A 25,291-nucleotide genomic window follows, 5' to 3' on the forward strand; every position below is an offset into this window, starting at 1 on the left:
TGAACAGTGAGAGAGATTAGCTTGAATTTCCCTACATTCTTGCTACAGGAGTCAAATCCCTTGCTAGGCTACTGGGAAACTGAACTCTGAATAATGAGGGTAACAGTGTGAATTGCATTTGCAATAATTAGCATTTTATCAGTCTCTTATGAGGGACACAAATAATAAGACATTAATAGAACACCTGTTTTTGCTTCAAGTCTGAATAGAAGCCTCAGAAGTTCCAGAAAGCATCCCAATTCCTAGGGAGACCTTCATATTCCATGTTCCACAGCAAACATTCTAAGCATGGATCTTCCCACATCTCCTTTCCTTTCCAAGTTCAGGCTCTAATTGTCTTATACCTTGACTACTTTCAGAACCTACTGACTGGGCATGCCTTATCTTTGTCTTTCCCCACTCATATTCATCCTACAAAGGCATTCCAGAATATTCTTTTCAATGACTTATCATTTCTTCATTAAAAACCTCCTCTGCCTCTCCACTGCTTATGAAATAAAACCCACACTTTGGTTTTAGTAACTCTCCACCCAGATTCAACTTACATTTTCTTTCCATCCCACGCCAAGCCCAAAGCATAACAAGGCAAAGTTGCAAGAAGCTATCACACTAATTCTGCACTTTTCCTGCTCCTTCTTCCTTCCTGTCTGAAAATGACTTTCTTGGTTCTCTTTAGATATTCTACATTTTCATAAAAGTTTAATTTGAATTTTTACTGTCTTGATGAATCCCTTCCTACTACCACTTTTGCCAAATCACTCTCTCTCTCTTCTATGGACTTATAATGATAGGTCAGAAAATATCTCAAAGTATGTATCAGGAAGGGTTATAGAAACCTGAATACCATTCCTAGACCACACGCTTCTAAAAAAGAAAACAATGAGAACTCAGAGTCCCATATAATTTCAGCCCTTGATATTTAGGAAGTATACAAGTATAGATATACCCTAAATCACACCTGGAGTAACGTTTCCCAAATACTCATTTTAACATGACTTACATTCACAGGAGTAATACAAAGGAAATGCAACCCACAGAAACGCTCTGCATCTTTAGCTGAGGTTCAGAGCACAGGAAAAAACAGGAGGACATTTTTTCTCCATTTCTCCTTTCTTACACCTTTGCTTTATCATCAGAAAAAAACCCTTAATGGAAGCATCCAGATCCCTGGAAGAGAGATTTAGTGAACCAGAAAAATGCAGACAAATCAAGATGATGTGGATCCAAGAAAGGACTTTGATTTGGTGGTGAATCTTCACTGGTCATCTTTTTGCATCAGAATACAAGGTAGTACATCTTCTTGTGACATTCCCAACTAGGGCAATTCCTCCAGTTCTGCTGAGGACTCTGTCCCGGTCCTAGAGCTGATGCTGCTCCCAGCACACACCTTAGAATCCACCTGAAAGAGCTCAGCCCTTCAATCTAATCCATGACTCATATGCAACACAACGGTCCACATGAAAGCTCTCAATACTGATTCAAGTTGTACATTAACCATCATGACCGGACATCAAGTCTACGTGCTACTCCTCAAACAGGCTTCGAGAGATCAGCATCCTCATCACTTCGTTGCTGCCTGCAAGGGGAAGAAAGAATGAAAGATTTAGTTGCAGTAAAGTGCTTGGTAAAGCTTTGCCCAGGGTGCTCCAAGCCTCATTCATGGTAGTACTGGATATAAACTACAATTGTTGCTTTCACCCTGAGAGGGATGGGATTATCACAGACTTCTCTCCAAAGTACAGAATAATGTCAGGAAGTAAGGAATAAGTTTACTCTTTAAAAACATCCCTCCAGGAGAGGGGAAGATGGCTTAGTAGGAAGATGCTGAGCTCACCATAGACACACTAAGGCCACAACTACGTACACCAAAACCCACTCTGAGAACCCAAACTCTAGCAGGACAGCTCTTCTATAGCTAAAGATATAAAGAAAAAGTCACATCAAGAAGGGTAGGTGGGACACAGACTGTTGGGAACCAAACCACGACTCAGTGACCCATAAGCAAGAAGTTTCACAGGTGTGGAGGTCCCTCCTAAGGAGCAAGAGGTTCAAGTCCCACATCAGGCACCCCCTGCCCTGGAGATCTTCACTGGGAAGATGAGCCCTCATATTGTCTGGCTTTGGAAATCAGTGGACCTTAACTCCTGGAGAGCCAGGGAGCTACAGGAAACCGAGACACTACTCTTAACGGGCCCACACAGAGTGACAGTCATTCAGAGCCCACCACAGAGGCAGCAGTTTGAAAAACTCGTGCGTCATACATGAAGGAGGCCTAATGACTAATTTTCAGGTATGTGTCCGAGGGGCAGGGATCTGTAGGAACTTTCTCTGGTAATGGAAGTGTGAGCAAGTGCCATTTTTCTTGTACTCCTAAGCTTAGTCAGCCAGATGCTTTGGGAGCAAGACCTCCTCCACCTACCTGGCTAGCACTGCTTGCCCCACCCTGGCATTCTCCTGCAGACCTGCCTGGCTCAACACACTCAGCTCAGCAGATGTCCCTCCAAGCAGGTACTGCCCACCATAGCTGGCAGGCAACATCACTAGGGGCTGGTGCCTGCCCTCAACCAAAGCCCTTGCCACTCACTAGCACACCCACAAGATGCACAGGGGGGCCTGGCAGCTAGCCACCAGTGTGCCCACAGTTGTCACGGCCCAGACACAACAGCACGAGGGGAGGATCGTGCTACTGAGCCCCCAGAATGCCTTCCATCTAAGGCATTAGCTTCAGGACCAGAAGACACAATTGGCTTACCTAATACAGAAAAAACAAAAATGAGGAGACAAGAATATGCTCCAAATGAAAGAACAAGACACCTCAGAAAAAGACCTGAATAAACAGAGATAAGGAGTCTACTTGATAAAGTTTCAAAATAGGGATCCCTGGGTGGCGCAGCGGTTTAGCGCCTGCCTTTGGCCCAGGGCGCGATCCTGGAGACCCGGGATCAAATCCCACATCGTGCTCCAGGTGCATGGAGCCTGCTTCTCCCTCTGCCTGTGTCTCTGCCTCTCTCTCTCTCTCTCTGTGACTATCATAAATAAATAAAAAAATTAAAAAAAAAAAAAGTTTCAAAATAATGGTCATAAAGATGCTCAGGGGCCTTGAGAGAAGAGTGGATGAACTTAATGAAAACTTCAGGAAAGAGATAGAAAACAGAAAAACAAAAGGTTGAAGACTAAAATGAAAAAATACTCTAAAGGGAATCAAAAGAAGATTAGAGGATGCAGAATGGATCAGCAATCTGGAAGACAGGGTAGTATAAAGCAAACAAGCTGAAGAGCAAAAAGAAAAAAGAATTTAAGGGACCTGTGGGACAACATCAAGAATACTAGCATTTGCACTACTGGGGTCCCACAAGGAGAAGGGAGAAAGAGGCAGAAAACTTATTTGAAAAATAATGGCTAAAAACTTCCTTACTCTTGGGAAGAAAAAAGACATACAATTTCTGGAAGCATAGAGAGCTCCAAACAAGTTAAACCAGGGGAGCCAGACCAAAACATAAAATATATATATAATAATTAAGATGGTAAAAATAACATATAAAGAGAAATCTTAGGGCAGCCCGGTGGCTCAGCGGTTTAGCGCCACCTTCGGCCCAAGGCATGATCCTGGAGACCCGGGATCGAGTCCCATGTTGGGCTCCCTGCATGGAACCTGCTTCTCCCTCTGCCTGTGTCTCTGCCTCTCTTTCCCTCTGTGTCTCTCATGAATAAATAAATAAAATCTTAAACAAAAAAAGAGAGAGAGAGAAATCTTTTTTTTTTTTTTTAAAGATTTATTTATGATATATAGAGAGAGGCAGAGACACAGGCAGAGGGAGAAGCAGGCTCCATGCCGGGAGCCCGACGCGGGATTCGATCCCGGGACCCCAGGACCGCACCCTGGGCCAAAGGCAGGTGCCAAACCGCTGAGCCACCCAGGGATCCCCAGAGAGAGAGAAATCTTAAAAGCAGCTAGAGAAAAGCAAATAGTTATGTACAAGGGAAAATACCCATTAGGCTATTAGTAGATTTTTCAGTAAAAACTTTGCAGCCAGAAGAAAGTGGCATGATATATTCAAAGTGCTGAAAGGGAAAAAAACAACAACCAAGAATAGTCTATTTGGCAAGCCTATCATTTAGAATGGAAGGAGAGATAAAGAGTTTTCCAGATACGGGTGCCTGGGAAGTTAAGTGTCCAACTCTTGATTTCAGCTCAGATCACGATCTCAAGGTCGTGGGATCGAGCCCCATGCTGGGCTTTGTGCTTGGTACAGAGTCTGCGTCTCCCTCTCCCTCTGCTCCTTCCCCCTGCTCATGTGCTCTCTCTCTTTCTCTCTCAGTAAATAAAGAAATAAAATCCTAAAAAAAAAAAAAGTTTCCCAAACAAAAGTTAATGGAGCTCATCATCACTAAACTGACAAGAAGTTTAAAGGGACTTGTTTAAGTTGAAAAGAAAAGGCAATAACTAGAACTAAATTATGAAAGAAAAAAATTCACTGGTAAAAGCAACATGTAATATAGGTAGTAGATCAATCACTTATAAAGCTAGTGTGAAGGTTAAAAGAAAAAGTAATAAAATCACTTATATCTAAAAAATTAGTCAAGGGGATCATAAAATATCAAATACATAAAACAGGGGGTGCTAAAAATGTACTGCTTTTATAATGTGTTTGAACTTAATCAATCATCACTTAAACCAGGCTGCTATATAATGGGATGTTGTACATGGACTTCGTGGTGACTACAAACCAAAAACCTGTTAAGAGACGCACAAAAAATAAAGAGAAAGGAATCGGGAGTGTAACATTAAGGTAAGTCATTAGTCACAAGGGAAGACAGCAAGAAAAGAAAAAAGAAACTGAATGAAAACAACCAGACAACAATTAACAAAATGACACTCAATACATATCTATCAATATTACTATTACTTTAAATGTAAATGGACTAAATGCTTCAATCAAAAGACAAAGAGTGTCTGAGTGGATAAAAAAAAAAAACAAGAGGGATCCCTGGGTGGCGCAGCGGTTTGGCGCCTGCCTTTGACCCAGGGCGCGATCCTGGAGACCCGGGATCGAATCCCACGTCGGGCTCCCGGTGCATGGAGCCTGCTTCTCCCTCTGCCTGTGTCTCTGCCTCTCTCTCTCTCTCTGTGTGTGACTATCATAAATAAATAAATAAACAAAAAAAACAAGACCCATCTATATGCTGCCTACAAGAGATTTACTCCAGACCTAAAGACACATACAGACTGAAAGTGAGGGGATGGAAAAAGATATTCTATGCAAAGGTAAAATTTTTACAAAGCTAGGGTAACAATATCGATATCAGGTAAAATAGACCTTATTTTATTTTGTTTTTTTATTTTTTTAAAGATTTTATTTATTTATGGGAGACACAGAAAGAGAGGCAGAGACACAGGCAAAGGGAGGAGGAGCAGGCTCCATGCAGAGAGCCTGATTTGAGACTTGATCCCAGAAATCCGGGATCAGTCCCTGAGCCAAAGGCAGACGCTCAACCACTGAGCCACTCAGGTGTCCCTAAAATAAGACTTTATAAGAAAGACTATAACAAAACACAAAGACGGTAATCACATAATGATAAAAGAACCAATCCAACCAGAGGATGTAACAATTATAAATATCTGTATACCCAATGCAATTGCACCTAAATATTTAAAGTAAATACTAACAGACATAAAGGCAGAAATTAACAGTAATACAATAGTGGAAGATTTTAACGCCCCAGTTACATCAATGGACAGATCATCCAGACAGAAACTCAGTATGCAAACAGTGGCTTTGAATGACATGTTAGAACAGACAGGACTTCAGGACTTCACAGATATATGCGGAACATTCCATCCAAAAATGTCAGAATACATATTCTGTTCATGTGCACAAGGGAGTGCACATTCCCTAAGACCACATGCGAGGCCACAAAATGAGTCTCAATACATTTAAAAAGACTGAAATCATATTAAGCATTTTTTTTTCAACTACAATGATATAAAACTTGAAATCAATTACTAGAAAAAAATGGTAGAAAAACATGTGGAGACTAAACAACATGTTTAACATGTTGTTAAACAACAAATTCATCAAGAGAGAAATCAATAGGAAATTAAAAAATACCAGGAGACAAATGAAAACAGAAAGACAATGTTCCAAAATCTTTGGGACACAGCAAAAGCTGTCTAATAGGCAAGATTATAGTGAAACAACCTTTCTTTTTTTTTTTTTTTTTTTAAATTTTTATTTATTTATGATAGTCACAGAGAGAGAGAGGCAGAGGCACAGGCAGAGGGAGAAGCAGGCTCCATGCACCGGGAGCCCGACGTGGGACTCGATCCCGGGTCTCCAGGATCGCGCCCTGGGCCAAAGGCAGGCGCCAAACCGCTGCGCCACCCAGGGATCCCTGAAACAACCTTTCTTCAAGAAACAAGAAACATGGGGGCACCTGAGTGGTGCAGTCAGTAGAGTCATGGTTATGAGTGCAAGCCCCACTTTGGGGTTGAGCCTACTTAAAAAAACAAAACAAAACAAGAAAAATTTCAAATATACAATCTAAGTATGTGTCTAAAAGCATTAGGAAAAAAAAAGAACAAACTCAGAGTTAGTAGAAGGAAAGAAATAATAAAGGTCCAGAGTGAAATAAATGAAATAGAAACTAAAAAAACAATATAAAAGATCAGTGAAACTCAGAGCCTCTTCTTCTTCTTTTTTTTTTTTTAAAAAAAGACTGTATTTATTTATTCATGAGAGACACAGGCAGAGGGAGAAGCAGGCTCCACACAGGAAGCCCAATGTGGGACTTGATCCTGAGACCCCGGGGTCACACCCTGGGCTGAAGGCGGCGCTAAACCGCTGAGCCACCAGGGCTGCCCTCAGAGCCTCTTCTTTGGAAAGATATACAACATTGATAAATCTTTAGCCAGACTTATTAAGGAAAAAAAAAAAAAAAGAAAAAGAACTCAAATGAATAAAATCAGAAATGAAAGATAAGTTACAACCCCAGAAACATAAGGATCATAAGAGGCTATCATGAAAAATGATGCGTCAACAAATTGGACAACTTAGGAGAAAGAAGCAGATAAATCCCTAGAAACATATAACTTTCCATGACTGAGTCAGAAAGAAATAGAAAATCTGAACAGATTGATTACTAGTAACAAAATTGAACTGGCAATCAAAAACCTCCCAACAAAGAAAAATCCAGGACTGGACAGCCACACAGCAGGATTCTACCAAACATGTAAAGAAGAGTTAATGTCCTTCCTTCTCTATTTCAACTGTTGAATTATTGTGTTGCCCACCTGAAACCAACATCATATAACAATAATACTTCACATAAAAAACAAAACAAACAAACAAAGTACCTACAAAAGCCCCACAGGGGATATTTTGGACTTCCCTATAACAGGAATCCAAAATATTAATTCTGAATGTGGAAACATGAGTGATTTTCTTTTACCTTCCCTATATTTTATAAGCTTTCAACAATAAATATACCAATTTCTTTAGTAATCAGAAAAGTGAATTTTAAAAGAACAAACAAAAACATTTCCCTGAAAGAAGGGGTCAACTTCTTGCTTCATTTATAATTTATAGTGGCTTTTTTAATGCAAAGAGAAATATGAATACCCACAAGGAATGAGTAATCACACATCTCAAATAAAATCAAATCTAAGATTGCAGGTTTATCCAATAACAAAGTCCACAATGAAATAAAGTGATAAAGAGCAGGGCCCCAAATTTTCTGTAAGTGGATAATGGCATGGCCTCAAATAAATGTAGCTGGCTTTTCCCACTTCGTCTTACGAGGTTACAAGGTGAAGCCAGAATAAAGGAGAAGCCTCATGTTGTCAGACAAGCAGGGAAGTACCTCCTAAACCCGTCATCCATAAATGCCGGGTAAGGAGGTAACTGCAGGAGCAATCGGACGAACCTGTGCATCAGTGACTGAGCTCATCGACCTATTTCAGGGACAAGGTATGCAGAAGAGAGCAGACTCTAACTTTTAGGATTTGCACATGGCATCAGAGCGGTGGGTCTGAGTGGGGTTCCCAGACACGCAGCGGAAGCCTCACCTGAAAACCTGTTAAGAGATGCAAAATTCTGAGGCCTCCCCAAGACCCACGGAGTTAGGACCTCTGGGTGTGAAGCCCAGCAATCCACTTTCACAAGCCCTCCGGGGCATCCTGGCATCTCCTCAGCTTCAAGAATGCTGTGAAAATGCCCACAGGCCTCTCCTGTGCCTGTGTGGGAGCCGCCCCACATTCTGGCACTGAAAGGCACTTCGGCAAGACTTTGCCCCACCTGGCTCTCCTACAAGGTAACCACAGCTGGCTACTGACACCGACACAGGAGTATGTGATTTCAAGACTTTTGCATGTGTGGGGAGTGGAAGAGGCCATGTTCTGAGCTGGATCCCAGCAGCTTACACCTTTTCCAGCCCAATCTTCTGTGATTGCCAAGAAAATGCCCATATGATTTCGTTTACTGAAAAATCCATTAGCAATACTGACAGAAAAATCATCAATTTATAGAGGCTGCTTGTGATCAAATTAGCTCACACTTGCCCTGTTAATTATGGGACAGAGCTTTTCGGATCCCTGAGGACCAGGGACTTGGTAAGGGTTACTGTTGTAGTTTTCAAAATGCTTTCTTGTACATTATCTGAGTTTAAGTGTTCTCTAAAATCTGCAAAGAGAAAGAGCAGAAATGGAGTGATCTGACGGCTTACCCATGGTGACAACGCAGAGCCTCCTGACTCCCAGGCGAGTGCTCTGTACGGCACCCACAGACACTTCCAGAGCAGCGGCAGGAGAAAGAGGGAGAAGGAAGGCAAGAAACAGGGCCTGATGGAACCCTGAGAACCAGTCAGCACGGGGACAGACAGGCTGGGGAAAGTGCTAATCCACTAACCATTCTGGAGAACAGCTCTGGCAATTTTTACCTTCTAGTATTTGATGGACTCTGGAGTCCCGCACATACTGCTGAACAGCATAGTCCTTCAGGTAGCCATAGCCTCCATGCATCTGTAAAGCCTGGTTGCAGATCTTCAGGGAGACAGGGATTAGACATCTTTGATTGAGGAAGATTGTGGAAACATGGCTTCTCTTCCTACCCCAGCCCCCAATCTGGCACCTGCTATAATCTAACAGGAGGAAGAACAACCTACAGATGACCAGCCCAAAGGAGGGATCTGTATTCTGCGTGGTTAGATAACAAGGGAACTTTACCTACCAAACTTGTGGGTTCCCACCAGGCAAGCAACTCAGAGAGCTCTGCCCGTCTATTACCTGCAGGGGAGAGGCCGCCCTCAAGCACTCTGGCTGCGATTCTGTGACGCTATGATGCCAACTAGCAGCAATGCAGCCTCATGTGGAAATAGTTTTGCCCCTGATACCGTAAACATAGTGTAGTGCTACATTTGAGCAAGAGGCATTAGGCTGCTCTGAACCTTCTTCCAAGGGTAGTGTCTCATCCAGAACACAACCAAATGGCAGTGACACAGTGGAGTGTGTAAAGGCATGGAGCAGGTCCCAAGCAGGCGTCTCATGAGTGCACGGTATCCTTAAGCCCCAAGGCAATGTCTGCAGCATCCCAGGAGTAGACTAACGGCTCTCAACATCCCTGGACTAGCAGCTGCTCCTTGTCTACCCAAGACAGCCAGAGGGCATCATCACGCACAGCAAAGCATTCATCTGTAGCGAAGAGCTTGGCCATGGAGCACAGGGCCACTGCATCTTCTCGCTCCTCCTGCAGGGCCACTGCTGCATTGCGGATTATCAGCCGGGAGGCCACCAGCCTTGTTGCCATATCAGCCAGTTTGAATTGCAGGTACTGCAGCAACAGGGGAGGAGAGAACCGGACAAGACAGACAGGCTTAGACCAGCACCTGATCTGGGGCCCTCTATAAGACATCTCTCACGAGGTACCTTTTCTAAGTGACCCCAAGCTTCAAAGTCTCTGCCTCTTCTACAGAGAAAATGTACTGCCTTGTGAGCTCTAAGCACACTTCCCTTGCCCTACACTTCGGTATCACCTCCTGAAAAAGATTACTGATAAAATTAGAACACAGGTTCTAAGGTGGGGGCAGAAGTCCAGTGAGAACCCACAGCCTCACCCTCCTAGAGAATGTGGGCCACAGAGCAGGTCTCATGCAGGGGCATCTGGGAAATGACCTGGTTATTGGCCAGAGGCTCTCCAAACTGCTTCCGAACACTGAGATAGTCTCGCGTGAGGACGACTGAAGCATGAGCAGCTCCTAACGAGCAGGAAGCTGGAAAGGAAGAGTGCCAACATTTCAACAGAGCCAGGCAGTGCTGCTAGCGCCCACCAGCTACCTTCCTGCCTCATCCTGTTGTGTTCTCACCAACATTGATCCTTCCTCCATTCAGTCCTTTCATGGCAATGATGAAACCCTGTCCCTCGTTTCCAATTCTGTTGGCCACAGGCACTGCACAGTCTTCAAAGATCACCGCGCGGGTTGGCTGTGAGTTCCACCCCACCTGGCAAAAATCAGGGACTGTATGGCTGCCCAAACAGCATGGCATTCAGGGCAGTGACTCTCCACTTCAGCCTGCAAGCCCCTGCCTGCCTGTCCAATTCCATCCCACACCATCCTCTTCTTTGCTCACTAACCTTAGGGCCATACTGAATGTTTCTTTGGCTTCCCAAACAGGCGATCCACTGTTGTCTCTGCCCGGAATTGGTCTTATGGTTGTTTCTTCTAATACTCTGGATCTCATCTCAAAAGTCATAACCTCTGAGGGTCCAGCCCTATTACAGAAGCTTTCAAGCTCCCTCAGTCAGTGTCCTATCAACCTGTTTTATGTCTGTCGTAGCACAGAGCACTACCAGAAGGTACCCTGCTTATTCACATGTCTGTTCCCTGTCCCTGCTTGCTGAAAGGTGAATTCCAGGAGGACAGAGCTTGCCTTTGTTCACTGCTCTTCCCCTACTGTTTACAAATGCTTGGCACATACTGGGCACTCATCACCTGCAGAATGAATAGAGATGTCCTTCCAAGTTACCCTCACATTAAAAAATATGTAAGGCAAATCTAATAATTAAATCGAAAAAGGAAGAAGATGTATACACTTAAAAGGGAGAGAAAAGCAAGATCGAAAGGAAGAAAAGATACACTGTTTCTGCAACTTATTTGCAGTTTTTCTGTAGGCGTGAAACTTGACAGCTTCAGCATTCTGTCACAGATACCACAAATACTGAGGTGGACACCACCCCCGCGCGTCACTGTCTTTATAAGCACAAACAAACTGAATCGGTGTAACTCGATCCTGTAAAATTCTATGTCAGGCTGTGTAGGTCAGCCCACATTGCAGGACCCAATGCAGACATTCCTCGCAGCTGTATATCTTATATATCCCATATACAAGTTACATACCACCTGCACAGTTTGCACACCTTATACAGGTAAGACTGCGTGTGTCTTACCATTCCAGATAAGCTTAGGAGCAACTTTTGTATCCTCCTCCACCCCAGGAGCCAGCATCAGGCTTTGCACATGGTAGCAATTCAGTAAAAACCTACTATACTAAAAAAGAGAAGGGGCACTAAAGCCTCTAACTCTTTGGCAGTTCATAAAGTATCAGGAAAGCTCGTGAGGGAAATAAATACAGAAACTCTCTAGGAGCGATGAACGGAGAAGCATATTTAGGGCTCGTTTTGTTACCGACTTCTCCCCCGATCCTAGCTCTAACAGTACCTATTGGAGGTGGAGGGTGCTTCTGGGCCCTGGCCCTACACATCCGAAGGGGTCTCACCACACCGCCAGCTACAGCTACGCGATCCCAGTTCTACGACTCACCATCTGGCTACGGGATTTCTTAATCCTAAGAATGTCTTTTCAAAGCCCCTACAGAAATACTCTCCCTCTTACATTACTGAAACCCAAGATCATCTCCAGGGAGTTCTATCTTATTTTTACTTAAAGAAGAAAAGTGGCCTATACGCTTTCCCTTCCTGAAATTCCTGTCACCTAGTCACCCCCGGATCTGTAAGTATTTCCTCCTGGGATAAAAGAGTGTGCCAAAATAAGAAGCTGGATAAGAAACAGGTCAGCAGTGGAGTTGGGACAGATGTCAGAGAAATCCCTCGCGCTAAAATGACAGGCAGCTTATGAAACCTACTGGTGAACTCTGACATTTTTCCCAGTGGTGAGGTATTCCTTCAGCCACACCCTATTCTATTCCATACGCTCCTGTCGAAATCCTAATAGAAACAACTGCCCCCAAGACAAGTTAGCAAGTACGTAACCTATTCCCCAAAACAGAACAGAGATTGGTCTGGCAGGTGGCAGACTCTTGAATGGTTTTAACTTGAACTGTTTCGTTTCCAACAGTTACTCACCTTTTTTTCCTTCTTGCCGAAGCTGAGGCCAGGGGTCCCCTTCTCCACAACTACACAGGAGATGCCTTTTGGGCCTGGTCCTCCTGTTCGGCACATGACCACATAGATGTCTGATTCACCCCCACCGCTGATGAAGGCCTAGGGGTTGGAGAGAGGTGCACCGGGATCAGGACACACACCCTGGAGCCTAACACCTGGGAAAACTACCAGAGTCCCCCCGATGGTAGGACATGAAGAGGCATGCTGGCACGGAGAAATGAAGGAGGGGAGAAAGAACCTGTGCTACCTGGGGAATCAGGGATCTGGCTGATGAGACTAAATGAGCAAGATTATCTGGACTCAGAGCAGAAGACAAAGTGAAGGTAAATAAAGGGAAATAGGTCTGAGGTTCTCTAACCAACATGTAAAACTCCTAGGAAATACTAATTCGCAGATAGCAAGGATCCCAGCAATGTCCGCAGGAAGATGGGAACAATCTCCAGATGGTTCTGTAGGGTGGGCATGCTGGTACCTTGGAGCCATTGAGGATATAATGATCTCCTTGTCGTTTTGCTGAGGTCAAAAGGGAGGCAGCATCACTGCCACTTCCTAAGGCAGAGAGGGTGGGACAGGAAGTCAGTGAAGATACAGGAGCCCCAGCACGGTTCCACTTCCAAGGAAATCACTTACAACCAAAAGCTCAGCATTTCATACTTTAAAACGCAGACTGGGGGATCCCTGGGTGGCTCAGCGGTTTGGTGCCTGCCTTTGGCCCAGGACGCGATCCTGGAGTCCCGGGATCGAGTCCCGCATCGGGCTCCCGGCATGGAGCCTGCTTCTCCCTCTGCCTGTGGGTCTCTGCCTCTGCCTCTGTCTCTCTCTCTCTGTGCCTAACATAAATAAATCTTTAAAAAAACAAAACAAAACAAAACAAAACCACAGACTGCCAGAGGAACTCGGTGTTTGGTGAAAACTGTGGACAGCAATTGGACCACTGTCCATCTCCCAGGCCAGAGACTGCCCTCGAACCCTCATAGGCTAGCTGACTACAGGCTATGGTTGTTACTCCACAACCAGACTTTGTGGTAAACAAGGGTTCTATGTGTCAGGGGGACCAGAGAGTGCGCGGTGATTTCACCTGAGCAGCATCCCCTGCTAGGTCTCACCAGCAGGGTGGCAAACGCACCTGGTTCAGTGAGGCAGTAGGAGGCAAACTTCTCCATGGTACAGAGCGGTGGGCAAAACCTGTGCCTCTGTTCCTCATTTCCGAAGGTATCTATCATCCAGACACACATGCTGACAGGTACACCAAGAAGAAAAGACAATGACAGAGTTAATATGGAGAAAAGGACATCTGAAGGGCAAAGGGACGGGGACGGGAAACACCAGCAGCAAAGCAGAATGAAGCAGGAGAGAGAGTGGGAAGAGAGGAGTTGCCACTGAGAAGATTCGACTTTAAAGGAAAGGCCTCAGTTACATCATATTCCCGGAACAGTACTACCCAGGGCCAGGGTGTTTCTCACTTGGATGTTCACTCTACTTCTAGGTAAGATGAGTTCCCTAAAAATCAAAGACTTATATGTACTTTGACAAATTTCTGGAGGCTTCATCTGTGGGTTGAGGAAGATGGGAACAGGACCATGACTACTCTCCTGGAGAAGTCTGTTTGCTTCTAGCTCAATCTAGGATTTGGGAGAAGGTGGGCACACCTCATTTGCTATGCAACGTATGATGGCAGATTCAAGTCCAAGAGGCAGCAGCAAACTAGAGTGAACTTTTTTCTTTTGTTGAGAGAAAGAGAGGGAGAGAGAGCACGAGCAAGTGCATGTGCGGGTGAGCGAGGTAGGGAGCAGAGGGACCCAAACAGGGTCCAAGTCCAGTGTGGAGCCCAATGCAGGGCTCAATCCCATAACCCTGAGATCATGACCTGACCTGAAATCAAGAGTTGGGTGCTTAACCAACTGAGCCAAGCCACCCAGGCATCCCTCCCCTCCTTTTTTGATAGAGGCTCCTCAATGGCCATCATCTTGAAAAGATGAACTTTTCCCTATTTATTTGAAATTTCCCAGTTAACCTGTACAAGTACTTCACTGTGCTTACCAAGCTTTGGCACTCACTTGTGGATGCTAATATAGGCCGTGGTGCTGGTGCAGCCTGTCGCCAAGGCCTCAAAGATAACAGATGTATCAAGCCGTGACAGGCCAGACCCACCTACATCTGTTCGTACATAGACTCCCCCGAAGCCTAGCTGAGCAGCTTTCCGCATTGCGTCCACTGGGAACAACTCCTACGTACAAAAGACAACACGGACGTTAGTGATTCACAGATGGACCTAGCTTTGAAGGGCACAACGAGGGATTAAGATGTTTGCATTTGGGAGAGTGTATATTCTCTTAACTTAATGGGCTATTTATCTACAGTAGCAGTTAGAACGCCGTCTATAAGCACTGGTTTTTCTACCATTAAAGTTTCCTTTTATTATCAAGTGAACTGCCTTGGTTTTAGGAGTGTCTACATCTTTGTATGATTTAAAAGGAAAGACAAACTCAAAACTAGTCTCTACGAGATGAGGAAAGAAATCACAGCACTACTAGAACTCTCATTTGCAGTAAGAGAGTTGCACAAGGAGAATAAATACCAAACAATTAGGACTACATGGGGGATGAAGACAAAGGGTCACGAAGGGAGGCATTTGTTGGAACATCTAGTCACAAGGAAAACGCCCACCTTCTGGTCCCACTCTGCCATATTTGGAGCCATCTCCCGGGCAGCAAAGTCAAAGGCCACTTTCTGAAATTCTTTCTGGTCTTCATTCAGTCCCACGGAAGCTGTGGGTAAAATTGCACATATTCAGTTCCCAGACAGGGTCAGGGAAGACTAGTGCCAAGATCAAGAGACATGAAATTAAAGACAGGGAACATGCCGTAACATTTCTCTTACATGGTATAATCTTTACCATCTATAGAATGGCTTTGCCTACCATTAACGAGTTCTCCTTTTCCCTTCCTCCTTTCCTCCCTAGTGGATTGGCTGACTTCATTTACCTCCTAATTGCTTATTCTTTCAGTATTCTTCTGTATCTCTTCCTCCTCATAAATCCACATTAAAGAAATAGTAAATACACATTGACCCTCAAATCATGGTAAACATTTTTTCCTTTAGGATGTCCTACATTCTGTGTATTGGTATCCTGGGAAAATCTGTCCTATGAATCTCCATAGCTGTTTCAATACATTCATTTTAAAAGATTAATTGAAAAAGGAACATATGTATACTTTGTTCTACCTTTCAAATTAAGAAAATCCTCTAATAAGGCTGTGCCTTTGGCAAATTTCAAACATTCACCAATAACCCTGATGGTAGAAAAAGGTCTTCCAGTTTTGAAAACATGGTTAAGGCCTTATTCTATGTTTTTACCCGATGGACTCCAAAATCTCAGGACGTTTTCTATCATAAGCTATATCAGTGATGTGACTTTGGGTAATTCCCTCGCTTTTGGGGTTTAAGATACTTAAAAGCTACGGAAGATGAATTGACATCAAGAGGTAGGTAGTGCAGCCTCACTAGAAGTTTATCTAGAACATTAAACATCTAATAAAAGACTACCCCATAGTAGTACTTAGAGATTTAACCTAAACAGCCCTAGTAAAGTTCCTGGGAAAACAACCTTTTGGGGATAGTGTAGCCAACTTACAAAAGATGGGACCACATATCCTGGGAGCTGACGCATCCCAGGATCAGTAATCTACACAGGGTGCGCCAGACTTACGTTGTTCACATTTATGTCTCTTTTGTTGTCTTTTATTACTGTCATTTTGAAAGGACCACTTGCCTCAGGTGTGTAACAGAAAATGAGTGTATGCCTATACTTTTCCAAGAGAAGCCCTGAGGTAGAGTAGTAGCTATAAAACATGAGGCGGAAAGAAGTGCAGGGCTCTGTATTACCTTCTCAGGTTTCATCCTTTAGTGGTAACTATGTGGTCATGATGGGGTGATGCTAAAGTGCATTAATGTAAGGCTATGGAGACACTTGGCAATAACTTATTTCAGTGCCTAACAGTGATGCACAGTCCTGCCAACAGAGAAGAGGAGCTGATGGTGGAGTTTCTCCAGGGCGGGCATGGGCAGCAAGCAGGAGCCACGAGAAAGCAGTCGGTCTGTATCGGGCAAACTCAGAAAGGATGACTTGTGAGGATTACAGGTAGGCAACTCTGAGAAGCCCAGAGAGGAAACTTAACGTTGGTGGTTACTCACAGTAACACAGGTTAGGGACAAACAATCCGCAGTTCCTGGCTGACAGCTCATGTATTTGCAAAGTCTTGCAGAAATAAAATACAAATAAAAATTCTCCTAAAACTCATGTTTCGCTTATTAAGATATGCAACGAAACAAAGATGTATCTGTTAACCACTCTTGTTAATCTGATACTTTAATATGTAGAATGACGCATTGAAAGGGCAGTTTCCTTTCATTTTACTAACGAAGAGGTACTTTCTCTGAAAGGTGAAAAAAAGTACCTCCTTGGCTGAAGCTACACAACCAGCTGCTAAAAATACCCCAGGGGATCCCTGGTGGCTCAGGGGGTTAAGCCCCTGCCTTCAGCCCAGGGCGTGATCCTGGAGTCCCGGGATTGAGTCTTGTGTTGGGCTGGGTGCATGGAACCTGCTTCTCCCCCTGCCTGGGTCTCTGCCTCTGTGTGTCTCTCATGAATAGATAAAATCTTTAAAAAAAAAAAATACCCCTGCATATTTAACCTATATGTCATCTAATGTTATTAACCTATCAAATATTTAATCTATTTGTTGCCAGAACAGCTACTTATCTGCCCTGGGATCGGCAAGGGTAACTGTTTACGACTCTACTTGCTAGAACACGGTGGCACCTTGTGAAGGAGCTTTAGGACGGCGAGAGGGAAACGGTACTGTAGACTAGTGTACGTGGCAGAGCTGGGTGTCGACCTAAGGGATTCATACCTATCCTGTTGTGAAGAAAAGTGACATATAGTAAAAAGCTGTTCTTTTCCTTTTTTTCCCCCAGAAGGAAAAAACCCGAGGCTGGGCATGCCTCGCCGGCCTCGTGGGCCCGCACCCCTGTTGCTGGCATCACAGCGTGCGCCTGGTGCCTGAAGCCGCTCAGGTCTGCTAACTCTGGGTAGCTGCCCCCGTTTTCAATGACAACTGCGTTTCAACGGGAGTTTCAAGATCACAAGTGTTTCATGACCCTGAGTCATAAATCCTACAATTTACCCCCGCGGCCTGTGTCACCTGAGGAAGCAGCCCGAGCCCTCAGCGCCCCCGCCCTCTCAACCCGTCACCCAGCACCAGGCCAGAGCGCCCCGCGGCCCCGCGGCCCCCGCAGGGAGGGGAAGAGTCCGCCTGGGGGCTGCGAGGTCAGGAGGCTCGTCCGCTCACGTCCGCTCACGGTAGGCCCGGGCTTGCCCGCACCGAGCAGGCCCCGCGCCCGGCTTCCCGCCCACCACGGGGGGGGGGGGGAGGGAGAGGAGGGGAAGGGAAGGGGAGGGGGAAAGGCGGGCAGAGGCCCCGGGACCGAGCAGCTGTCCCCGCGCCAGGCCTCCCGCCCACCACGGGGGGAGGACGGGGAGGGGAGAGAGGGGAGGGGGAAAGGGGGGCAGAGGCCCCGGGACCGAGCAGCTGTCCCCGCGCCAGGCCTCCCGCCCACCACGGGGGAGAGGGCGCGGCAGGGGCGGCAGGTGCGGCGCGGGCGGAGCAGGGCGCTCCCGCCGCGGCACCCCTTCCCCGCCCGGCCCGGCCCGCTGCCCGGCGCGGCGAGCCTTACGGTCGATGCAGGAGGCCCAGCCCCGGCGGCCGCCCCGCGCCCGGGCCCGCGCCGCGCCATGGAGCCAGCCTCCCAGCCGCCGGCAGCCGCTCCGCAACATCGTCCCGCTCGCGCTGCGGCCCGGCGGCGCGGCGACCTCGGGCGTGCGCGGGGCGGCCCCGGGGCAGCCTGGGCGCTGTAGTGCGTCCGCGGGCCTGTGCGCCCGGCCCCTTGGGCCCGCGAGCGCCGCGTACTACAACTCCCAGGGAGCGCCGCGGCGTCGGGCCGGGAGCCGGGAGCCGGGCAGGGCCGCGCGGCGGGGCGGCGGGGCGGCGGGGCGGCGGGGCGGCGGGACCGCGGAGGGCCGGCGCGGTGCGGCGCGGTCGGGAAGGTCTGGGGGCGGACGCGGCGCTGGCGGCGGCTGCACGGGGGGCTGCACCGGGGGCTGCACGGCGGGCGGGGGCCGGCCCCGGCAGGACTGCGGCCGCGCGTCTCCCGCTCTGCGCGGTGCTGGGGCCGACAGCACAGTTGCTCCCGCTCCTCTCGGCTGAGTTCAGACCCGGCTCCGAGGCAGCCCCCGCAAGGAAACCATGCCGAACCCCCGGAAGAGGCGCGCTGGGGCTGCCGGGGCTGCCGGGCCAGGTGAGCGGCACTGGGGGGGCGGCTGGACCAGGTGAGGGGCAACTGGGGGCTGCTGGGACTGCTGGGCCGGCTGAGCGGCACCTGGGGGCTGCTGGGGCTGCTGGGCCAGGTGAGTGGTACTTGGGGGTCCTAGGGCTGCTGGGCCAGGTGAGAAGCACCTGGGCGTGCCAGGCCAGTTGAGCAGCGCCTGGGGGCTGCTGGGCCAGGTGAGTGGCACTTGGGGGCTGCTGGGCTACATCAGCGGCGCCTAGGGGCTGCTGGACCAGGTGAGCAGCACCTAAGGGGCTGCTGGGGCTGCCGGCCCAGGTGATCAGCACCTGGGGGCCGCAGAGGCTGCTGGGCCAAATGAGAGGCACTTGGGGGCTCCTGAGTTAGGTGAATGGTACCTGGGGACTGCTGAGGCTGCTGGGCCAAGTGAGTGGTACTGGGGGGGCCACTGGGGCTGCTGAGCCAGGTGAGAGGCACCTGGGGGCTGCTCAGGCTGCTGGGCCAGGTAAGTGGCACTTAGAGGCTGCCGGGCCAGTTGAGCGGCACCAGGCGGCTCCTAAGCCAGGTGAGCGACACCTGGGAGCTGCTGGGGCTGCTGGGCCAGGTGAGTGGTACTTGGGGGCTGCTGGGGCTGCCGGGCTAGGTGAGTTTCATTTGGGGGCTGCTGGACCAGGTGAGTGCTACTTAGGGGCTGCTGGGCCAGGTGAGAGGCACCTAGGGGCTGCTGGGCCAGGTGGCTGGCACTTGGGAACTGCTGAGCCAGGTGAGCAGCACCTGGCTCTGCTGGGGCTGCTGGGCCAGGTAAGCGGCTCCTTGGGGCTGCTGGGGCTGCAAAAAGGCAGCCGGGTTAAGCTTTCTCTGGGATCTGTTCAGTGCTGCTCACTGCCAGGGCCCCCTGGGTGGCTCAGGGGGTGGAAATACTCAGCGTGGGACTACTCCTGTTTTGGGCTCAGGTCATGATCTTAGGTTGGGGTCAGGCCCCTTTTATCCCCACACTCCGTGGGGCCTGATGCTGCCCTCTGTCTTCCTCTGCCCATATTGAGGCTCTCAAGCTCTCACACTTTCTCTCTCAAATCAATCTGTAAAACCAAGAATTACTGTTCTCTTTCAATTCCCTGCCTAGGAGGAGAGTCCTTTTTGGACTGTTTTCTGTTAATGTTATCCCTACAGCCCCTCCATGGTCTCCTTTCCTCTTCCCGCCGTGCTTGTACCTAGAGCCTCTTCTGTGTGTTCACTGCAGCAGTAGTTTGACGTAGATAGAGTGGCTCATACAAAGGTCAAGAATATACAGTTCTCTCATGGAGAATGCAGACAGACGCCAGTGAAAGGGTCTAGGAAACCTTGGCTAAGGGTAGGAGAGCAGGGAGGAATCACAGGAAACACCTTGAGAGGGAAGTGGAGCTGGAGTCCAGCCTTAGAGATGGGAAAGCTTTCCACAGGCAAAACGCGGTGCCATTTTTATATTGACAAGGATGAGCGGCAGATGAAGAGCAGGAGCAAAGCAATTGAAGGTAGAGAAAGCGCTTTTGGAACGGCAGAGATTCTAGATTAACTACAACACATTGTGTAATTTAGCAACACAGTGGTGTTCGCAGTGTGCTTCACTCCAAAGGGACCACCTGAAAACTAGGGCAGGGAGGGTCTAAGTACTAGGAATCTATAAATGATACTTAATCAGAGCTGATGGATGAGCTGGGACTTAAGTCAGAGGTGGTGTGTGTGGATTCAGATAGACCAGGGGACAGCTCCTGATCATACCATTTACTGAAATGTGTAATCCGGGGCATTCAGCAGATGAACATCTCACACATTAAGTAGATTAACTGACTTACTGTTAGGGTAACAAATAGAGCTTATATAGTAAGAATTTAACAACCATGAGCTATTGAGTGCCTACTATGTTCCAGGCACATTTTCTTTAATTCTCTGTGGGGGAAAAAAAAAGTCATCTTCGCCTGTGGACTTCGACAAAGTCCAGAATGAGCTGTTTTACACAACCTCTCTTGGCACCTTCCAGGAGCAGGAGGCAGGCCACAGAGCACAGTTAGCAAGTAAAAGAGAACCCTGAGATGGTGATGATAGTAACAGCTAATATTTACTGAGCTAATACTGTAATGCCAGCCATTATTTAAGCGCATCGTTTGCACTATCATATTAAATGTTCAAAACAAGTTGTGGAGGAGCTTCCTTGTTGGGGAGCTTTTGCAAAAGTATAGAAGAGAGTGAGGGAAAGAAAAGAATTTACTTACTAGAAGCCAGGGACTCTGTTGGGACTGTCAGTCTTCACCCACAACCATGTACAGTATTCTTGTCCCACTGAATGGATAACCCAGGAGATAGCTTGTAAAGTGGCCATTCCTGTCCCATTTTTATAGATAAACTGAAGTTCACCAATTCAGCTGCTACTGCCGGTAATTGGATCCAGGTCTGACTCCAAAGCATGTGCTTTCCCACAACGGAGCCTAACTCCTCCGCAGGCATGACCAGTTTCTTCTTCTGTTGCAGACAGTAAGAGGCCAGCAGGAAAACGTACGAAGACTAGGAAACCCACGGGGACATCCGCTAGAGTGGGTGACTCCAGCCCTGAGAAGACTTCAGCCTCTAAAAACTGTGGGAACAATCAAAGCAGTTACTGGCTAATGAAGTCTGAGCCACAAAGCCGAATAGAGAAAGGTGTAGATGTGAAGGTGAGACCAGGTACCTTTCTAATCCCTTCAAGCTATTTTTTTTTTGTTGTTGTTGTTGTTGTTTTTTTAAGATTAGAAGGGAATGTGGGATACCACAGGGTTCCATGGTCAGCTTCTCTGAAGTGTAGGCTTGGGGAAAAGATAGGAATAAAATCAGCAGGATTTATTACCAGCAGCTATGTGTTTTGTGAATCCTCTATCTTGGGCAGGAGGTGGCAAACTTTTTCTGCAAAAGGCCGGATAATATTTTAGGTTTTTGTGCCTTACGATGGCTATTTCAGCTCTGCCGTTGTTGTAGGGAAGTGGCTATGGACAACACGTAAACAGATGGTGTGGCTGTGCTCCAATAAAATTTCTAACTAAATCAGGCATGGGCAGATTTGGCCACAAAGCTCTAGTTTGCTAACCCGACCTGGGCAAAATTTCAATTTTCGGTTGCCTTACTCTTGGCCACCTAACTTGCTCCTACGTATCTCTCTGCCAAGTTAGTATGTATTCAGTGAATTAAGAGAAGCCAATTTTAATAACAGCCTGAAAAAAATTGAAATATTATAGGAGAAATATATAATACTTTAATGAGTGAGATACAAATAACCAACAGATTATTGTATCATCTGGATTATCTATTCAATGAGTCCTTTTAATTATTAAAGATAACACGGTAACAAAAGCTTACTCTACATTTGCCCAATAGAGGCAGCTCTGTGGAACTACTTCCCAGTAAACTACATACCTCACTACAGCGAGTAGGGGAAGAAACTGTCTACTTTCCATATAATACCAACTGGCCCCAAGACTGTGTAATGCATGAATTCATTTCCTGTTGCCTAGTTCAGCATTGAGGATCTTAAGGCAGAGCCCAAGCAGACAGCATGCTGGGATGGTGTTCGCAACTACCAGGTAAGAGGGTAAGAGCAGGGCCTACGACCCAGGGTCAGATCAGTAGCTCCTGTCTCCTTCCTGGGACTCAGTCAGTAGCAAAATCTCTTGGCCAACATGGTTTTTTTTTTTTCCCGGATCCCACAACTTGAACGTGTGTTCAAAAGTACCTTAATTCCTCTGCATATAATTTACAAGTAGCCTGTGTTCTGGCCAGCATCTGGATACAAGTCCAGGTGTCTCGGCAAAGGCAAGTATTGAATTGGGGAGAAGCTGCAAAAAAAGAAAAACTCATCTAATAAAAGCAGACTTGACTTCTGTTCACTAGTGTTTTCCAGAGGGTGAGGAGAACACTTGTTTTTTCTCCTGGGACAGGCCCGGAACTTCCTTCGAGCCATGAAGCTGGAGCAAAAAGCCTTCTTCTACCATAGCAACTGCAAGGAGCCAGGCATCGCAGGACTAGTGAAGGTCAGTCGTACTGGCGTTCATCTTAACCCCCTCTCTTCAGGGAGACCTACTCATGTGAACATACAGGAACACAGCTCAGATCAGTAACAAAAGACAAGTACTCTCCTCGCCATACCTGATGTCACAAGGATATGGAAACCCCACCCTGGCCCCTCCAGCACAGCAGGGACTGTAACAGGGCAGGCCTTCATCTCAGGTCCCACCAGTACAGACTTCTCTTCATCTGTATGCCTTGGTCTTTCACTAAAACAGGCCTGATGATAGCTCTTCCAAAGGAGAAGTTACTAGGATAAAATTATTAACTGCAGGTGGAAAAACAGTGGCACTGATAATAACCCTTAATACTTGGTTGTGTCTTGTTTTTAAGATTTTATTTATGGGGCACCTGGGTGGCTCAGTGGGTTAAGCATCTGCCTTTGGCTCAGGTCATGCTCTCAGGGTGCTGGGATCCAGTCCTGTGTCGTGCTCTCTGCTCAGCAGGGAGCCTGCTTCTCCCCTGCTCTTCCTGCCACTCCTGCTTGTGCTCATGTTCTTTTATTTGACAGAGAGGGAGAGAGCATGCACATGTGTGTGCATGCACGAGTGGGGCAGAGGGAGGGGGGGAAGGAGACACACCCCCTTAGTAGGGAGTGCAATGCGGGACTCCATCCCAGGACTCTGAGATCATGACCTGAGCCAGAGGCAGACACCTAACCCGCTGAGCCACCCAGGTGCCCCTAATACTTGGTTTTAAAACATACTTTTAAGATTTTTGTTAAAACAGGTTTGATTCCCAATGCTTGCTCTAGATACAGTGGCTATACAGCAAGGTAGGAGAGCTATGTGCAGGGTCAGAAGGGATGGTTGGACTTGAACTAAAAATTGGCCACGGAGGTGACTGTACCGACGTATGATCAGAGACTTGGTTTTGGTTACAGATTGTGAAGGAGGCTTACCCAGACCACACACAGTTTGAGAAAAACAATCCCTATTATGACCCATCCAGCAAAGAAGACAACCCCAAGTGGTCCATGGTAAAGACTTCTGAATTTTTCCTATTTTGTGAGAGGAAAAGGATGGACAGAGAGGGCGGAAGGAGGTGTGAGGTGCTTTTAGGTCAAGCTACAAAGTCCAGCTCTTACCATCACATGAGGTTACCCTGGCTTTGGGCCTCGGAACAGGACACTTGGCAACCCTGCCCATCAGGACGTCCCACCAGAGGCTAAAACCCGCAGTCGACAGAACCCACCTGAACCTGTCTTTCTGTCACGTAGGTGGATGTACAGTTTGTTCGGCTGATGAAGCGTTACATTACCCTGACTGAGCTCAAAGCCAATCACCAAGCCCACAAAGCCACTGGAGGCCCCTTAAAGAATATGGCTCTGTTCACTCACCCCAGACTCTCCGTTCAGCCCCTGACCCCAGGTAAGAGCCGGCCCTATTCTTTATGTTATTCGCACGCCCGAATGACTCCATGAACTCACATGACTACTGATTAAACTGGGGCACACGATGTTTATAGCAGCAATGTCCACAGTAGCCACACTGTGGAAGGAGCCTCGGTGTCCATCGAAAGATGATGGATAAAGAAGCTGTGGTCTCTGTATACAGGGGGATATTCCTCAGCCATTAGAAACGACAATTACCCACCATTTGCTTCGACGTGGATGGACCTGGAGGGTATTATGTGGAGTGAAATAAGTCAGTATGAGAAGGACAAACATTATATGTTCTCATTCATTTGGGGAATATAAATAATAGTGAAAGGGAATAAAGGGGAAAGGAGAGAAAATGAGTGGGAAATATCAGAAAAGGAGACAGACCATGAGACTCCTAACTCTGGGAAACGAACTAGGGGTGGGGGAAGAGGAGGTGAGCGGGCGGTGGGGGTGACTGGGTGATGGGCACTGAGGGGGGGACTTGACGGGATGAGCACTGGGGGTTATGCTAGATGTTGGCAAATTGAACACCAATAAAAAATAAACTGGGGCACAGTATTTAAGTTCTCCTCACCTGTTAACACCCACGAGGGAGGAACCCATGGGTCTGGCGTTGCCCATGACTGGGTACCCACGACCCAGCAGTGCTTTGGCACATCGTAAAATGCTCCCTAACTGGTTTTGAATGAACGACTGCCCGCCTCGGTAACCATGTGGAGTGCCCGGCGCTACTTCCCTGTTGAGGAGGAGACCACACCTAATGTCTCACTCTCTTTCTCCCCTTCTTTGTTAGAGGAGTTTGAGTTTATTTTGAGCCTGGAGGAGAAGGAGCCAAGTTAACTGGGACCCTGTGGCTGGAACGGGCAAGACAGGACTCCAAAGAAACTAGCTTTTAGAAGACAAAAGAAGGTGTGCGACGCCTTGCTCGTCGGTTCCCCTGGGGCTGTGTCAGAGGTGGTCTTCATGTACCCTTCCCAATAAAACATGAATGTCAAAGTTGGGAAACTTTTCTCTTCAAGTAGCATTGAACAGAACACTCCAGCACAGATCTTGTGCCCCTGGCTGAGATGCAGGAGAGGTTACGTGTCCCGTCTTGCTTTAC

General features: G+C 47.3%; 2 protein-coding genes across 4 annotated transcripts; one reads left to right on the top strand and one right to left on the bottom strand.

Annotated features, from left to right (window-relative positions):
* Positions 1–893: 893 nt before the first annotated feature.
* ACAD8 (acyl-CoA dehydrogenase family member 8) lies at positions 894–18,282 on the bottom strand. The gene is made up of 11 exons (XM_041769906.1): positions 18,129–18,282; positions 15,060–15,160; positions 14,450–14,619; positions 13,519–13,628; positions 12,865–12,941; positions 12,354–12,491; positions 10,357–10,492; positions 10,166–10,263; positions 9,672–9,824; positions 8,935–9,037; positions 894–1,576 (listed from the first exon to the last, which is right to left on the bottom strand). Exons 1-11 carry the CDS (start codon positions 18,226–18,228, stop codon positions 1,524–1,526), a joined length of 1,239 nt encoding a protein of 412 aa, XP_041625840.1. The 5' UTR covers positions 18,229–18,282; the 3' UTR covers positions 894–1,523.
* Positions 18,283–18,454: 172 nt separating this feature from the next.
* Positions 18,455–25,185, top strand: THYN1 (thymocyte nuclear protein 1). 3 transcript variants are annotated; one of them, XM_041769907.1, is made up of 7 exons: positions 18,455–18,749; positions 21,243–21,424; positions 22,256–22,324; positions 22,679–22,771; positions 23,689–23,784; positions 24,025–24,175; positions 24,983–25,185. In XM_041769907.1, exons 1-7 carry the CDS (start codon positions 18,698–18,700, stop codon positions 25,027–25,029), a joined length of 690 nt encoding a protein of 229 aa, XP_041625841.1. In that variant the 5' UTR covers positions 18,455–18,697; the 3' UTR covers positions 25,030–25,185. The 3 variants fall into 3 exon arrangements, with proteins under 3 accessions (XP_041625841.1, XP_041625843.1, XP_041625842.1); XM_041769909.1 differs by lacking the exon at positions 23,689–23,784; XM_041769908.1 differs by lacking the exon at positions 22,256–22,324.
* The last annotated feature ends 106 nt before the right edge of the window (positions 25,186–25,291 follow it).

Source organism: Vulpes lagopus, chromosome 10, assembly GCF_018345385.1.
Source record: "Vulpes lagopus strain Blue_001 chromosome 10, ASM1834538v1, whole genome shotgun sequence".
Lineage (NCBI taxonomy): Eukaryota > Metazoa > Chordata > Mammalia > Carnivora > Canidae > Vulpes > Vulpes lagopus.

Coding starts and splice junctions, on each gene's coding strand:
- ACAD8 (XM_041769906.1), bottom strand. CDS start 18,228: ATGTTGCGGAGCGGCTGCCGGCGGCTGGGAGGCTGGCTCCATGGCGCG. Junction 14,620..15,059: donor TGGCAGAGTGGGACCAGAAG/GTGGGCGTTTTC, acceptor TTTTGTACGTAG/GAGTTGTTCCCAGTGGACGC. Junction 10,493..12,353: donor TCGGCAAGAAGGAAAAAAAG/GTGAGTAACTGT, acceptor GATTTTTGCCAG/GTGGGGTGGAACTCACAGCC.
- THYN1 (XM_041769907.1), top strand. CDS start 18,698: ATGCCGAACCCCCGGAAGAGGCGCGCTGGGGCTGCCGGGGCTGCCGGG. Junction 22,325..22,678: donor ATGGTGTTCGCAACTACCAG/GTAAGAGGGTAA, acceptor CTCCTGGGACAG/GCCCGGAACTTCCTTCGAGC. Junction 24,176..24,982: donor CGTTCAGCCCCTGACCCCAG/GTAAGAGCCGGC, acceptor CTTCTTTGTTAG/AGGAGTTTGAGTTTATTTTG.